Genomic DNA, 14,004 nt, shown 5'->3' with positions numbered 1-14,004 from the left:
AAGGCCTTGATGACCTGAAAACATTTGTCTAATATTTGTCGTGCCGAGTCTATCAAATGATAAACAGCGAAGACTGGAAATCACGTGTTGTCCTCTGCCAACACTTCGACGTCACCGTTGGCGTCTATTCGCTACACGCTTTCATTTCAACGTGACCAGGGGCGTGATTGGTTCACACTTCCTGTCTGTCAAAACTGACCCCGCCCTCTCATAATGCAGCATGGGCGAAAATACCAGAATCGGTAGAACCACTTGAAAAATTGGACCTCTTTATTGGTATTTTTTTAGCTGATTGAAGAACAGGTGAGTAAACAAACCCATCCGTTCGTGGAAGGTGTGCTGACTCTGCGTGTTCAGACCAGTGTCGTCGAGGATAAATGTGAAATCTTAGTCGGAAAAGGTGTTAGCCACCTGGGCTCTCTGATGCTAACCCACATTGCAGGATTGCAAGCTTTGACTCGCCACGCTAGGCTAGCTCGCTAGCTAGTTTGTCACTTCTACTGCATTGGGTTCACAGATGCTAGCTAACATCGAGACACCTAAACGGTTTGAAGGGAATAATTTAGACTTCCGGAGAATTTATAGGTTTACATCATTCCCGCCTAACTTTTAAATCCCAGATGTTGACAACAACCGCTTGTTGTACTCGTGTTAGCATTTTAGCATGAGATTGTTACTGAGCTCACCTTATCAACATAAAAATAAATAAAATCAGTAAATGAATACACTAACTTACCAGTAAGTTTTTACAATAATAGAAAAGTTAGCAGTTTTCAAGTGATGCTAATAAACCTTTGGTTCCATTAAGAAGTATTTTGAAATATCTTTTGATTATTATTAATAAGTAAACTCTTTGCTTTTTACTTTTGTCCAAAATGTATCCTTATTCCCGAATTTTATCAAAAATGATGTTTTAATTTATATATCTCACTCAATATTTCCATAGGTAGCTTTAAAGAAAATCTCCATCTGTTTGTAAGATTTATTAAAGCTTTTTTACATTTTTACACGCTTGAGTGGACAACATGATTATTGCTTTACCTTTCATTTGTTCTTTTTAATGCATGCATCTCCTGTAAAAGCCACTTTTTCTTACACACCTTCACATTTCATTCAGAATTTTTGCTGCATTTACCTCAATTAGCTCAAAACTGGTATATTTCTACGAAATAAAGTGATTAAACAATGTTTTAAACATAGGGACCTATAAGGGAATTCATTAGTATTGGGAAAAAAGAAGAAAAACTAAACTTTTATTTGAAAAAAAAAAAAAGATATGACCACAAAAGGATTTTGACAGAAGCTCATTCATTTGCATGAATCATCTAAACTTGGGAGAAAGTTTTTCCTTTTAGCCAAAAGAGCATAAAACATTTCTTCCTCATCCTGCCAAAAATCAAGTGTTAAAGACATATTGCATAGAATTTAATTTTTTTTGCCTCTACATCAAATCTTAAGGTTTCTATGTTCTAAACGTGTACCCCTTTCCTCCCTACCAATACACACTCAAAGGCATGAGTATACAGTTTGAAGACCGCCGTCGTGAAGACACTTGAGTTTTGAGTACAAAAAAGGTCTTTGTCATTTGTTTTGTTCCACAAGCCTGCAATCAGGGCTTCATGGGTAATTGGTTTGAGGGAAAATGGGAAATCGGGTTTGAGGTCATTAAGACATTCAAGCATTAAACATAGATAAAAGCGTTCAACCTTATAGAAAACAGCGATCCATGAATATAACTCTCACAGTGAGCTGAATGTTGGGTATGTTTGTAAGATTGAGGGGGTTAAAAAATCTGCAGAGCCTCATCTTCATTTCAGTGTGTGTTCATGAGGTTCAGTTAAAGCGTGTTCTGATTAAACGGCATGTTTGCGTTTATTCCTCGTTCAGCAGTTGCATCCCTCCAGATGGCTGTGTGTCCCTGTAGGCTTTGTTCTTAGTTGTATCAGCAGCATGAGAAGGTCAGTGTGCCCTTGTGCATACAATACATGCTTCATCCCTCTTTGTGACGTCACTGCCCTCTCTGACGAACACATTTCTTGGGGAGCTGCTTCATTATACCCCTAAAAATCAGCACGATGCAGTGTTTCTACTCCCCCAGCGTCATCGAGAAATCTTATTTTCATTAAAGGGACTCTGAATGAAAAGTAATCACTGCATTCAGTTTGGCAGAAAATACAGACGCTGTTCTGAAAACCAGGTTTGAGAGCTCAGCATACAGTCTATTTCTGCTGTTCTGGTGATTTATTAGCATCTCAATGAAAACATGACTGTCATAAAAACAGTGGCATGGTTGAAGGGGTTTTGTCAATATCTTCTCCACTTCAGTCCCCATCTTTTTGACTTGTGATTCGTGGCGCCAGCTGGCCTCAGAAACCCTCCGTGTTGTTTGTGCTGCAGCATCAGATGTGCTTTGATGAGGCAAAGAGCGTTCAAGCTTTCAGAGTCAATAAAATGCAGCTAAACTTGAGAGACATGTGAAAATGTCTCACTTTTTTTGTTTAATCAAAACAGAAAAGACAGTATCAGTTTGGGCTTTATGACTTAGAAACTGGTTTTGATTTGAGTTATTTGTAATCTCCTGTTGCCATAAGGAAAAATCATAAAGAAAGGAAAAGTCTGTTTGAAGAATTGTAATTATTGTAAATGTTAAATTATTTAAAGCTTTTGTTTGTCTTCTCATTAGATCCTACACATTGTACAGCTCCCCCTAGTGTTAAAAGGTGGAATCTTTTTTTTCGCCATACTTCCTGTCAAGGTTATACATGAGTGTAAAGCAATGGACCCCAACTTTATTCAGGCCATGGACCTGTTTAATGTCCAAACTTCCTGTCTTTCTCTCTCTCTCTCTCTCTCTGCGTTCTGGCACAAACTGTTTTTAATGAACTGGTATCGGTCTGCAGCCTGGGGGTTGGGGACCGCTGATGTAAAGGAGAACAAAATACATCTAGTTCTGGAAAAAAAAAAACACAGCAGTATTGGTTCAATGCCACAGATACAAAAAAGGTTGTATCGATGGTGAAACATTTCTTTGTCAGGTTCTCTCTACTGTACGCCAGACGAAGATGTCCAATCCCAAGCCTGCGTCTTCCAGGTTGGGTCAATTCTAATTGGCCGAAGGTTAACCAAAGTGGGGGATGTTGTGTGCACTAAACACATGGTACCTCTTTTTTTCTAGCACTGCAAACAAAACCTGAATAAATTAATGTCACACTTTTATTGATCACAAAGAATGTGTTGAAATGGCTGTGACAAGCTGTGGGAGGGAAATGTACACAACCCTATTGTAGACTGTTCTGAGTGGACCAAAGGGTCAATGTTACATTGTAGTTCAATTGCAATGATGTAGTCTTAACAGCCCATAATACTCACCGGCTTACGTTCTCCTCAGTGATGGTCCAACGATGCCGATAGTGGATAAACTCAAGGAGGCGTTGAAACCTGGTCGAAAGGACTCTGGTGAGGACGGGGATCTCAACAAGCTGTTGGCATCGTCTGCCAAGAAGGTCCTCCTGCAGAAAATCGAGTTTGAGCCGGCCAGCAAAGGTTTCTCCTATCAGCTGGACAGCCTCAAGAACAAGTATGTGATTCTGAATCCCAGAAGTGAGGGCGCCACGGGGCAGAAGGCGTCCGAGCCTGCTCCGATAAAGAGGCAAGGTAAAGCTGGTGAAACTGAACATTTTAGATAAAGAAATTTTCTTTGGCTGTTGAGCGCTGACAGTTTGTTTCCTTGCTTTGTTAGTCTCGGAAAATGTGATCTGGAACCAGAGTGACGGGATCCCCGCGCCGCAGAAGATGCTCTTTCCAGCAAACAAGCTGACTCTGAAGTGGGAGCGCGTGTACAGGGTGGGAGCTGGCCTTCACAACCTCGGAAACACCTGCTTCCTCAACTCCACTGTGCAGTGTCTCACCTACACCCCGCCACTCGCCAACTACTTACTCTCAAAGGAGCACAGTCGCACTTGTGAGTCCTTTCTATTGCGTCCCCTTTGCTTACATTAGTCTGACGGGGAGATCTCAAATGTGGCGTTTTTGCAAACTGGTGTAGCTGAAGATCACAGGATGGTCTGTCTGCTGAGTGAGGTGAGGTCAAATCAATGAAAAGAAGTGTGTGTGGGTGGGGTGGGTACATAGATTTTGTCTAGGTTCTTATTAAGCCTATTTTCTAACTTTTCATTTTAAAATAAGAAATGTGTATGCACAACAATTGTTGACGAGGCAAAATGTTCCTGACCTAATGTCTTTTATAAAGAATGTTTACTTCAACTTGACCAAGAAAGTGTGGGGCTGAATGAACATGAACCATTTTTAAGATAACCATAAACAAGTCAACAAAACTCTTTCTATCACTTTAAATGACTAAATCCACTGAGTTCTTTATCGCCATGCCTGGTGTGATGCACGTTCCAGAACTTGCAGCCTACGGCGGTCTTATTGGACTGTCGCTACCCGATTCTAGCGGATGTCCATCCACCACAGATCAGAAATGTCAAAACGGTGCAAATCTTGTGAATCTTGCTCCAGGCATTTTCTTTCACAGCTCTATTTGGATGTGTAAAAGACGTGGTGTCACAGAATTCCGGCACAAACAGGAATTCTTAATTTCTCCTCCAAGATCGATTTTCAAACGGTTGGCATTTGTGTGTTTTGAAAACACAGAAGGCACTACCAAAGCCAAGTGCCTGATTGGTCAAAGTTCATCCTGGTTTAACCTGTAATGGTTCGGTTTTTAGTAGGAAGAGCCTGAAAGCGATCATAAACACGTGCAAAGTGACACTTGAGCGCGGAAGCCTGGAACCCGCGTTTACGCAGCCTTTTTAGTGGAAGTGGTTGCTTGATCGTGCCTCGCCAAGGTCCGTGTGAATGTAGTCGAGGACTGAGCGGCGCTTCTTATTTGCTGGCAGTAACAAGCACCGACACACACAACTACAGCGCCCTCTGGTGGTTGTTTGTATTCATTTAAAAAGAATTACGGTACATACATGTTGGACCAACCAAACTAGGCAAAAAACAAAAATTGTGACCTATACTCCAAAAGATACTGTACACCAATCTGTTGCTACAGTCTGTAAAGATAGTTATCTCCATTGTGTTCATTTGCTGCTATCAAAACATTTTGTGAAACCTCCAGAGGTTTGGCATCTTAGTTTTCTTAACAGAAAAAAATCTGTCCATAGCATTTTTTTCCTTAAAGAACAGCCTTAAAAAGTAAACGAATAAAAGCAAAGAAAGTGACATTTTCTGTTTTTAACTGCTGACTAAAGCTGCAACTTAAGTGTCTCTATAATACTAAGCAATATTGATGCATTTAGAATTCAATTTTTAGACCTTTTTAGCAACACATTTTAACATTTTATATAAAACTGCTTTATCTGTGAGTCCTAGCTGATAATTCAGGCGTACTAACTATCTAAATAAATTTTACATCAAAACGTTTTTGTTGCATTGGGTGTTGATTTCTGCACCCTATTTCTCAACAGAGGAACTTCTCTGATGGCAAAGAAAAAAAAAGTAACATAAATTTATTTTGTTTTGTTTTTCTGTTCTTCTCAAAATGATCCTAAAGACTTGATGAAAGCAGAAATGAGTGTGCTGCTGCTTTCTTTGTGACTTTTACCGTCTCATGTGTGTTCCAGGTCATCAGTCGGGTTTCTGCATGATCTGTGTGATGCAGAACCACATCATCCAGACCTTTGCTAACACCGGCAATGCCATCAAGCCCGTTTCCTTCATCAGGGACCTGAAAAGTACGATTTTTCTCCATTTTTTCACCCACTCGTTTTAAAAGTAGACCATGTCAGGAGCTGGTAGCTTTTTTTTTTTCTTTTTAACCTTGTGGAGAGCTGGGATTAATTGTGAATTTCACCTTCACGCTCACTGCTCTACTGCGTACTTTCTCCCGGTGTCCTGCTGCAGTCGTGCACCCCCTCTATCCTCTCTGACTCCTCCTGACTGCAGGTTTAGGACAGCAGCTTTAGCTTTAGCCTTCCTCTGCTGCTCATTTTCACATTAACACAACTGATGGTTGCAGCTAGAAGCAACAAGCAAATGCAAAACATTTAGTCATCTCCCTCGTCCTCACTAATTCGTCATAAGCGCATCATTCTGTTTTCCCACTCTGAGGTGACTCCATTATCTTCAGTGAGTAAGGATGCAGTGCTGGGAATGTGAGGATCACATTAGAATGATGCCTTCACCATTAGGAAATCACATTGGAGCAAATGTTTATAGCTACATTAGCCGTAATGTGAGGCGTTTACTGTAAATGGGACACAAGGCTGCCGGAGTTATGAGTCACTGCTTGGCTGTTATTTCTGAAACACAAAACAGTGGAAGTTTTCTTGTAATCTGAGGTTGTGTCTTGAGAAAATGTTGGTTTAAAGTATTATATCAATATAAAAGCTTGTAGTTATTTAAAGAGCAATTGCACTGTTTATGTATGTCTACAAACAGTTGATCTTATTATGTGCAGTGTTCCAAAAACGTGTGATGCATTTGTTTTTTTCCAACAGAAATTGCCCGACATTTTCGCTTTGGGAGTCAGGAAGACGCTCACGAGTTTTTGCGGTACACCATCGATGCCATGCAGAAAGCCTGTCTCAACGGTTACCCCAAGTAAGGCTGCTGAGAAGATTTTACATGAGAAACCTGAATGCTGGTCTGACTTGAACCAACGGATTTCTTCCTGCTTGTAGGCTGGATCGGCAAACGCAGGCCACAACACTGGTCCATCAGATCTTTGGAGGTTACCTCAGGTCAAGAGGTATGGGTTCATTTGGTCCACCCTCTCTACTTAGATCAGACTTTTTTCTTACCAATGGTGATGCATCACTGAGCTCTAAATATTCTGATGATGATCTAAACGTTGTTTAATGTCTAAAAGTTTTTTTTCTTTTCCTCAGTAAAGTGCTCTATTTGCAAAAGTGTGTCAGATACTTATGACCCTTACCTTGACATCGCTGTGGAGATACGGGTGTGTAGCACAATATTTCTACAATAACCTCATTTATTCTTGTAAAGCTGATTAAAGTGGATGATTAAAAAAAAACAAAAAAATCGATCTTCAAGAACATTGTTCTGTTGTTTTCCAGCAAACGGCAAACATCGTTCGAGCCCTGGAACTGTTTGTTAAACCAGATGTTTTAAGTGGAGAAAATGCTTATATGTGCGCCAAGTGAGTTCCTTTTTCATGACCTGACACTAAACGCTGACTGGAGGAATAAAACAAAACTCAATTTTTTAAGGATCTATTCATTCAAATGTGATTTCTTTTTTTTTTTTAAAGGTGCAAGAAGAAAGTGCCGGCCACCAAGCGCTTCACCGTCCATCGAACATCTAACGTTCTGACCTTGTCGCTGAAGAGGTTTGCCAACTTTAGTGGAGGAAAAATAACAAAGGTTAGCCGATCAATATCAGTCCCGTGACAAAGGGGGGGGTTAACATGTCCACCAAATATTAGATCATTATGTGGGGGACTTTTCTAAAAGAGTACGTAGATAATCTGGTGTCTTTTATGCCACAACAGCAGTTATCTGGTAATAAGATATCCAATTAGCATATAGATTTCTCCCAGGAAGACTTCCTGTTTTTTTCCACTTATAACTAGATTTTGTAATTAAAGATGGATATATATTTAGTAGTTTTATACCTGCAAATGTGTGAACAAAATGAAGGAGGTGGAAGTCACATAACACCCCAGTGTTGCCGATCCAAGCAACAAAACTTTTTTTCTTTTAAATACAAATTGATGGCAGCAAACTGCTGTTTATTTTGCAGACATATTAGTTTCCACATTAGCAAAGCTAATAACTGGACATTTTTATGAAGAACAGATAGGCGGAGGTATTCAAAAGAACAGGAGGTTTGAAAGCAACATCATGCTTTATGTACTTAAGGTGTCCAAAGTAAATCGGAAGATTGACCCTCCTGTTAACCAGCGCTTTTTTAATAATCGTATTTTCATTGCCTATTTGAGAATATCTAATTACCATATTTTTAAAAAGACTTTCCTTTTTTATCAACAGGGTAATTAAAAAAAAAAGCAACTTTACTTCCTGCTCTGAATATTTTTCCTTGTTTTCTTTTTTTTTTTTTTTTTTTTTTTTTTTTTTAAAGGATGTTGGATACCCAGAATTCCTCAACATCCGCCCCTACATGTCTCAGAGCTCCGGTGATCCTGTCATGTATGGCCTCTATGCTGTGCTGGTGCATTCTGGGTACAGTTGTCATGCTGGCCATTACTACTGCTACATCAAGGTATGTCGGCCACCTCAGCCTGAATTATTTAACGATTTCAACCTTAATGGCTTGTCACCTGTTTAATTTTTTAGTTTTTAACTTTAAAAATAGTTTTAAATGCAGATTAATAAACGGTTTGGCTTTTATTTAAACAGCTGCTTTGGATCAAAATTTTCTCTAACTTTTGTTATTCTAGGCAAGCAACGGGCAGTGGTACCAGATGAATGATTCAATGGTGCAGTCGAGTAACATCAAAGTGGTTTTGAACCAGCAGGCATATGTGCTTTTCTACCTGAGGTAAGTCGGTGAGATCAAAAAAGATCTGTGCACTTCCTGTACTATTAAAGTAACCAGAGTTTGTGTGTAACGCAGGATCCCTGAAACTAAGAAGACTGCAGATGGACAGACCACCAAGACGGGGATGTTGCATTCTGGGAAGAATAATGCATCGTCGGAGCAGATTAAGAGAGCTAACCTAAATGGGCCTCTGTCCTCCCCACAGGTCACAAAGGTATAAGAGAAAAAAAGAATGAACAGGATTTCGGTGTTAATGAGGACGTTTATTTCAGTAGAAGTCGTTTCTTCCTGACAGAAACTTGAGCCTGCACAGCTGAGGAAGATTCAGTCCATGGACAGCGGCTTGGGTTTCCCCGTTTTCAGAAATGGTGGCAATGCTCAGCTGCAGCCAAGACTCCCCAACTGGACGAACGCTACCAACGGTCCACCAAAGCTGGGGAGTGGGCCCACCGTCATTGAGGAGCCTTTCAAGAAGGTGAAGAAGCCCAGCCCTCAGGGCCAGGTGCAGTCGCGCAGCACCACGCCCACCCCTTCCAACAACGGGGTCAGCCGGATGGAGGGGGATAAAAAAGCGGGTGGGGAGAGCAGAGGAATGGCAGCATCTACCTCATTCAAGTCTTTGTCGGACTCCTCCTCTGCTGACACCTCTGAGTCAAAGGTGCAGCCATGAAGACTTTTTAATTATTGTAGGAGGGAGATCGTAAGCCTAGTTTTTTTTAAAATTTGTTTTCCCTCTTTTGACCAGGACTCCATCGGTACCAAAAGTGCACCAGCAGGAGAGACTCCCTCCACTCCTCGGAAGGGATCCAGCAGCCTGGCTTCTCCGGCCAGAAGCTCGGATCGCTCGCAGAGCACAAAAGAGCAGAAGATGACTAAAGTAAAACCCCCAGCGCTCAATAGCATCGCATCTGAAGCCACCAACACCATGTCGCCTCCACCTGCCAAAAAACTGGCCCTGTCAGCCAAGAAGGTCATTTTTTATCTGCCTTATTAAAAAAGCGGTCTGTACTACCATGGAAATGTTTGATTTCATGTAATGCTGTTTCTCCAATGTGCTTGTCTAATCTACCATGTAAGCATTTCTTTTCTTTATTTTTTCTTTATTTCTAATTCTTGTATTTCATACCTTTCTTCTGTTTTTTCTTTTTCACTCCGAACATAACTCCCGCCATCCTGTCACCCCCCCCCCCATATGATTTTCCTCTTTGTTTTTGTCACAATCATGGTTATTTTCTTTAGACCACCAAGTTTTTATTTTTGTCGATAACTGCAGGCTCCCAGCCAGAATCGGAGCACTGATGTTCTGTCCCATTTGCCACACCGGCTGTCCCGTGACCCTCTGCATCGAAATCAGTTCAATTCCTTCACCAGTGCCACACCCAGCCATACACACGGGTATGAATCTGCTGGTACTTTAACCCTCGATTATTGAAGGCTAAAAAAAAGTCCTTTTAACATATTTAATTCATCTCTTCCAGGGCGGGTCCATTCCATTCGCCTAAAACTCAGTCACTATCCTCTGGCCATTTCTGTGGATCCGTACAACAGCCGAGCCTTCTTGTTTCAGACGCCAGCCCGTCTCATAAAACCAATGGTTTTCACCATCCAAGCCCAAAGAGTCCAAAGTCTTCCAACAACCCCAAAATGATTACTCAACAGTCAGATGTTTCCCCCCAAGCTCCAGAAGTGAGCCAGAAGCAGAAGAAGAAAAAGCGTCGGCATTCTGAAGCGGAGGATAAAACCGAGCCGGAGACGTCCTCGACTCCCGTCACACCTTCCAGCCCTCTGGAGACGGCGAGCGAGAGGAAACGCAGGAAGAAAAGGAAAAAGCGAAAGAGGGAGCGTGAGGAGGAAGAGAAAATCCAGGAGGAGGATTGGTGTCAGGGTGGCTTATGGAGCCTGACGTCTAAATCGGATGCAGAACCCTCCAAAAAAAAGTGCCAGATATCTAACGTGAGCCCGAAAGCATGCGAGTCAGCTGAGGAAGAGCAGCACAGGGAGCTGGTGAGGAAGAAGAAAAAGAAGAAGAAAAAGATCATTCAGGATCTGGAAGATTCTCTGCAGGAAACATCTGAAAGCTCAAAAAGGTTTGCTTTTATTTTAATGTCTGTGATGTAGGCATCTATTTGTTACCATGGCAACCAGCTGTTTAAGATGCATACTAATGACAAACATAATGCATAATTAATCTGCTCATCAGAGGCACTAAAAGTCAGGTTTTTTCTTCTTCCAAGAAATGCATTCATTGCATTTGTTTTTGTTTTTTTTTTTACATTCAGGAATCTTGAGATGAACACCACAGACGTTTGTAATGACACACAAGACTCCGGATTGTTGAAAAAGAAATCAAAAGTAAAAAAGAAGCGGCTAAAAGAAAAGGAGCGACTGAGGGACGAAGGCGAGGAATCTGCTGCCTCTTTGCCCGCGAACCCCCCCTGTGAGCCTGACGCCTCAGAGAACAGCAGAACGAGCAAAGAAAACACGAGTATGTGATCAGGAAGTCATTTCAAATAAAGGGTTTTGTTTTCAAGTTCAGCTTAAGCTTTGAATCATTCAAAGCAAGGACATTTGAAAGAATATTGGCTCCAAATTGGTATTGGCTTTTAAATGATTCATCTTTTGCTGTCTTTTTCATAGAAGGGGGTCCAGCCTCTGTGGTGATGTGGGACAGTCAGATAAAGGATGTTTCGAAGCGCAGTCAAGCGGATGGGAGTACAGCAGTAGATGCTCCCATCCGTGTGGCCTGGGATGGGAAAAAGACGAGCAACGTAGTTGAGGAGCTTCTCAAGAACTCCTCGGATAAAGCTTATGGAGCAAACGGTGAGGAAAAGGCTCCAATTTTCTAAACCCGATCACAGAATCTGTTTTGGTTGGAAATCATAGTTTCAAATGAATATTCTGTCTTTTTCCTGGTCTAGTCCTCACCTGGGATGGTGAGGTGTCTGCTGTCAGCAGGGATGCCATTGAAGATGTCCGTAATGCCAAGTTCGACACTGTGATTGATGAGTGGGATGAAGATTTTGACAGAGGAAAGGTGAGTTAAAAAAATGACCGAAAAACAGTCAAAAGAATCATGATCACAATTTCTTTAACCGGTTTTTTGTTGTCTTTTTTTTTTTAGGTGAAAAAAGTCAAAAGCTATAAAAGTGAGAAGTGGAGGAACGGCAGCAACTTCTTCCAGAAGATCCAAGACAGGCGGAACAAGTGGTCTGTGACGCTCGGAGGGAAGAGGGCGTTTGGTGGCAGACGGTGAGGGCGCGGAACGCCGCTGACCGCAAATCTGGAAATCGAAACCAAGTTGCCAAACCAAATGCGTCTGTGCGTGTGCCAGCTCCAGGACGCTCGACGGTCTGATGGACAGCACCTTCATCTCTGAGGGTGAACAGAAACATCAGGAAATGTTTTCTTTAGTGGAAATCTTTTGAAGTCCGAGCATCAAATATTTCAAAGGGAACCTGTGATCATCTTGTCTAAAAACTGTAGGTCTGCTTTTTTTAAGGCTCAGTTTTTGGTCCTCAAATTGTTGATATGAAAAAGAAAAAAACGCAACCCAGTTGTAAGGAGTTTATTTGTGTTTTTGTTTGTTTTTGACTTTTTTCCGTCTGAGCAAACTGCTGCAAAAGCAGCAACAGTAAAGGGCTCACAGTGAAGAAGTGACCTTTTATTTTGAAATCCTTCATATTACACAAATCATAAATTGATTTAAATCTATATTTAACCTTTTTGGTTATTTTATTTTTTGCCTATATTTTTAAGTATTACTTTTTATTACACTTTTAGCAAAACCCATAATTATAATTTAGGTGGTCCATGTTTGTGTTGCTCCTTACCAGCCTTACTACACTGTGCATTAAGGTTTTACGGCAAACCCGGATGGTGAGAATTGTTTTAAATGCAGTAACAGACTGAGTTGTTGATGTCATCAATCTCCTATCAAAAACTTCAAATCCAGAGTTTCCTAGAAAACCTTCTTGATTCCCATCTTTTTCTCTTTATGCAATGTTCTGACCCTCCCAGAAACTGGGCTGACACTCAGGTACCCAGACCCCCTGTACCTCACCTTTAGCCCTCTCTCTCTGGGCATCCATGCCGCATCGTGTACATTTGTGTATAAACTGTTTTATACAAACTATTTCAGGAACCACAGGATCATCCTCCACCACCACGGGCACATATTTGTAGAAAAAGGATCAACAAAAGCTTTGTAGACGACTGTACAGTCCATCTTCTATCTGTATTGCTGTAAAGATGCATTTCTTTTCATTCTAGAGATGTTGCCTTGAATTGGCCATATACAGTGTAGAATTTAAGACTATAAATATCTAATTTAAAGGAAAAAAAACGGATCTTAAATGTGCTAATAATACTCAAAATAGTTGGTGGATGTTCACTTGAGAATTTCTTTTGAAAATGTATTTGAGAGTTGTTTTCATGTCGCCCTGGACCGAAGCTGTTCAGATGTTGAGTTTGTTGGAAAAGGAGGCTGTGACTTGTGGTGCAGAGCTTCATGCTGGAGCAAATGAACTCTCAATGTTCTCATGGAGTCTTGTATTTTGCACCAACCTCTCTGATCAGGAGGGAGAACTTTCAAAGTGAAAGGCCCTCTAGCCTCAATATAGTTACCTGAAAAGGTGCAATAAAGTTGTGATTTTTTTCGTGTGTGTGTGTGTGAGTTTCTGCGTATTGTGTTTTAAGCAATGTCAGAAAAGCCAATCACTTACTGTATTGGGTTGTCATCAGGCCTTTTTGTCACACTAAATACAGGTTATCAAATCTCGAGATGACTTCTAAAGTGAGACTATTTTTTTTAGAGACAATAGACTGTTTTCTACGAGGTCTAAGCAAAAACAGCGGATCTCCACCTGATTCTATTTATAGATGCAGCATTTCTAAAAACTAAGTTATAGAAGTGAACATGAAGATTTCACATGAAATGGCGAAGTTCACAAGTCAGTGAAAGTCCTGACGTGTGTCCAAGTACTTTTTCTTAGAAGTCAAGGTCTATTCAGTGTCTAAATTAAGGCTAAATTTGTTGTTTTTATTTGTTCCTAGTTGAATTCAGTTCTAGTGTTTTTGACCAATCTGCTTAATCTGAAGTCATTGTTCAATCCAGAGTCAATCCATAAAGTAGACACTCGAGGTATTTTAGACCAGTTCAGTGTTCGTCACAAGTGTAGTTTGAAGGGTTTACTCAGGATAAGTTTAAACTCAAGTTTTTTTGTTCCAAGTCGAAGTTGATTCAAGAGTTTGAGAGGCTTTTGAGTCGAGGTGTTTGTCGGTCTGCATTCATTAAACTCTATAAAGATAATTTTTAATTCAATTTCATGAAATTTGTTTCAGGAACTAAAGATAATTCAGTCTGTCACTCAGAATTCAAATATATCTAAGTGATTTTTAAGAAAGAATTATCTATAAAGTCTGGGAAAATATCTTTCACATGAAATGTTACACATTTGCCCTATTAAATGCTCA

General features: G+C 40.7%; 1 protein-coding gene across 2 annotated transcripts; it reads left to right on the top strand.

Annotated features, from left to right (window-relative positions):
• The first annotated feature begins 175 nt into the window (after positions 1 to 175).
• On the top strand, positions 176 to 13,191 carry LOC101172817 (ubiquitin carboxyl-terminal hydrolase 36). Of its 2 annotated transcripts, none has more exons than XM_011478152.2 (20): positions 176 to 303; positions 3,389 to 3,654; positions 3,740 to 3,961; positions 5,634 to 5,744; positions 6,510 to 6,612; positions 6,693 to 6,760; positions 6,900 to 6,970; positions 7,089 to 7,171; positions 7,283 to 7,394; positions 8,113 to 8,253; positions 8,432 to 8,532; positions 8,608 to 8,746; positions 8,828 to 9,190; positions 9,278 to 9,502; positions 9,806 to 9,927; positions 10,011 to 10,619; positions 10,812 to 11,017; positions 11,170 to 11,352; positions 11,451 to 11,566; positions 11,654 to 13,191. In XM_011478152.2, exons 2-20 carry the CDS (start codon positions 3,402 to 3,404, stop codon positions 11,783 to 11,785), a joined length of 3,360 nt encoding a protein of 1,119 aa, XP_011476454.1. In that variant the 5' UTR covers positions 176 to 303; positions 3,389 to 3,401; the 3' UTR covers positions 11,786 to 13,191. The 2 variants fall into 2 exon arrangements, with proteins under 2 accessions (XP_011476454.1, XP_020560945.1); XM_020705286.1 differs by having other exon boundaries at positions 11,451 to 11,570; positions 11,657 to 13,191.
• Positions 13,192 to 14,004: the final 813 nt, after the last annotated feature.

The sequence above is a fragment of the Oryzias latipes genome, chromosome 8 (genome assembly GCF_002234675.1).
Source record: "Oryzias latipes chromosome 8, ASM223467v1".
Classification (NCBI taxonomy): domain Eukaryota; kingdom Metazoa; phylum Chordata; class Actinopteri; order Beloniformes; family Adrianichthyidae; genus Oryzias; species Oryzias latipes.
Note: the sequence above shows the minus strand (reverse complement) of the source record. Positions and strands in the feature narration are given on the sequence as shown.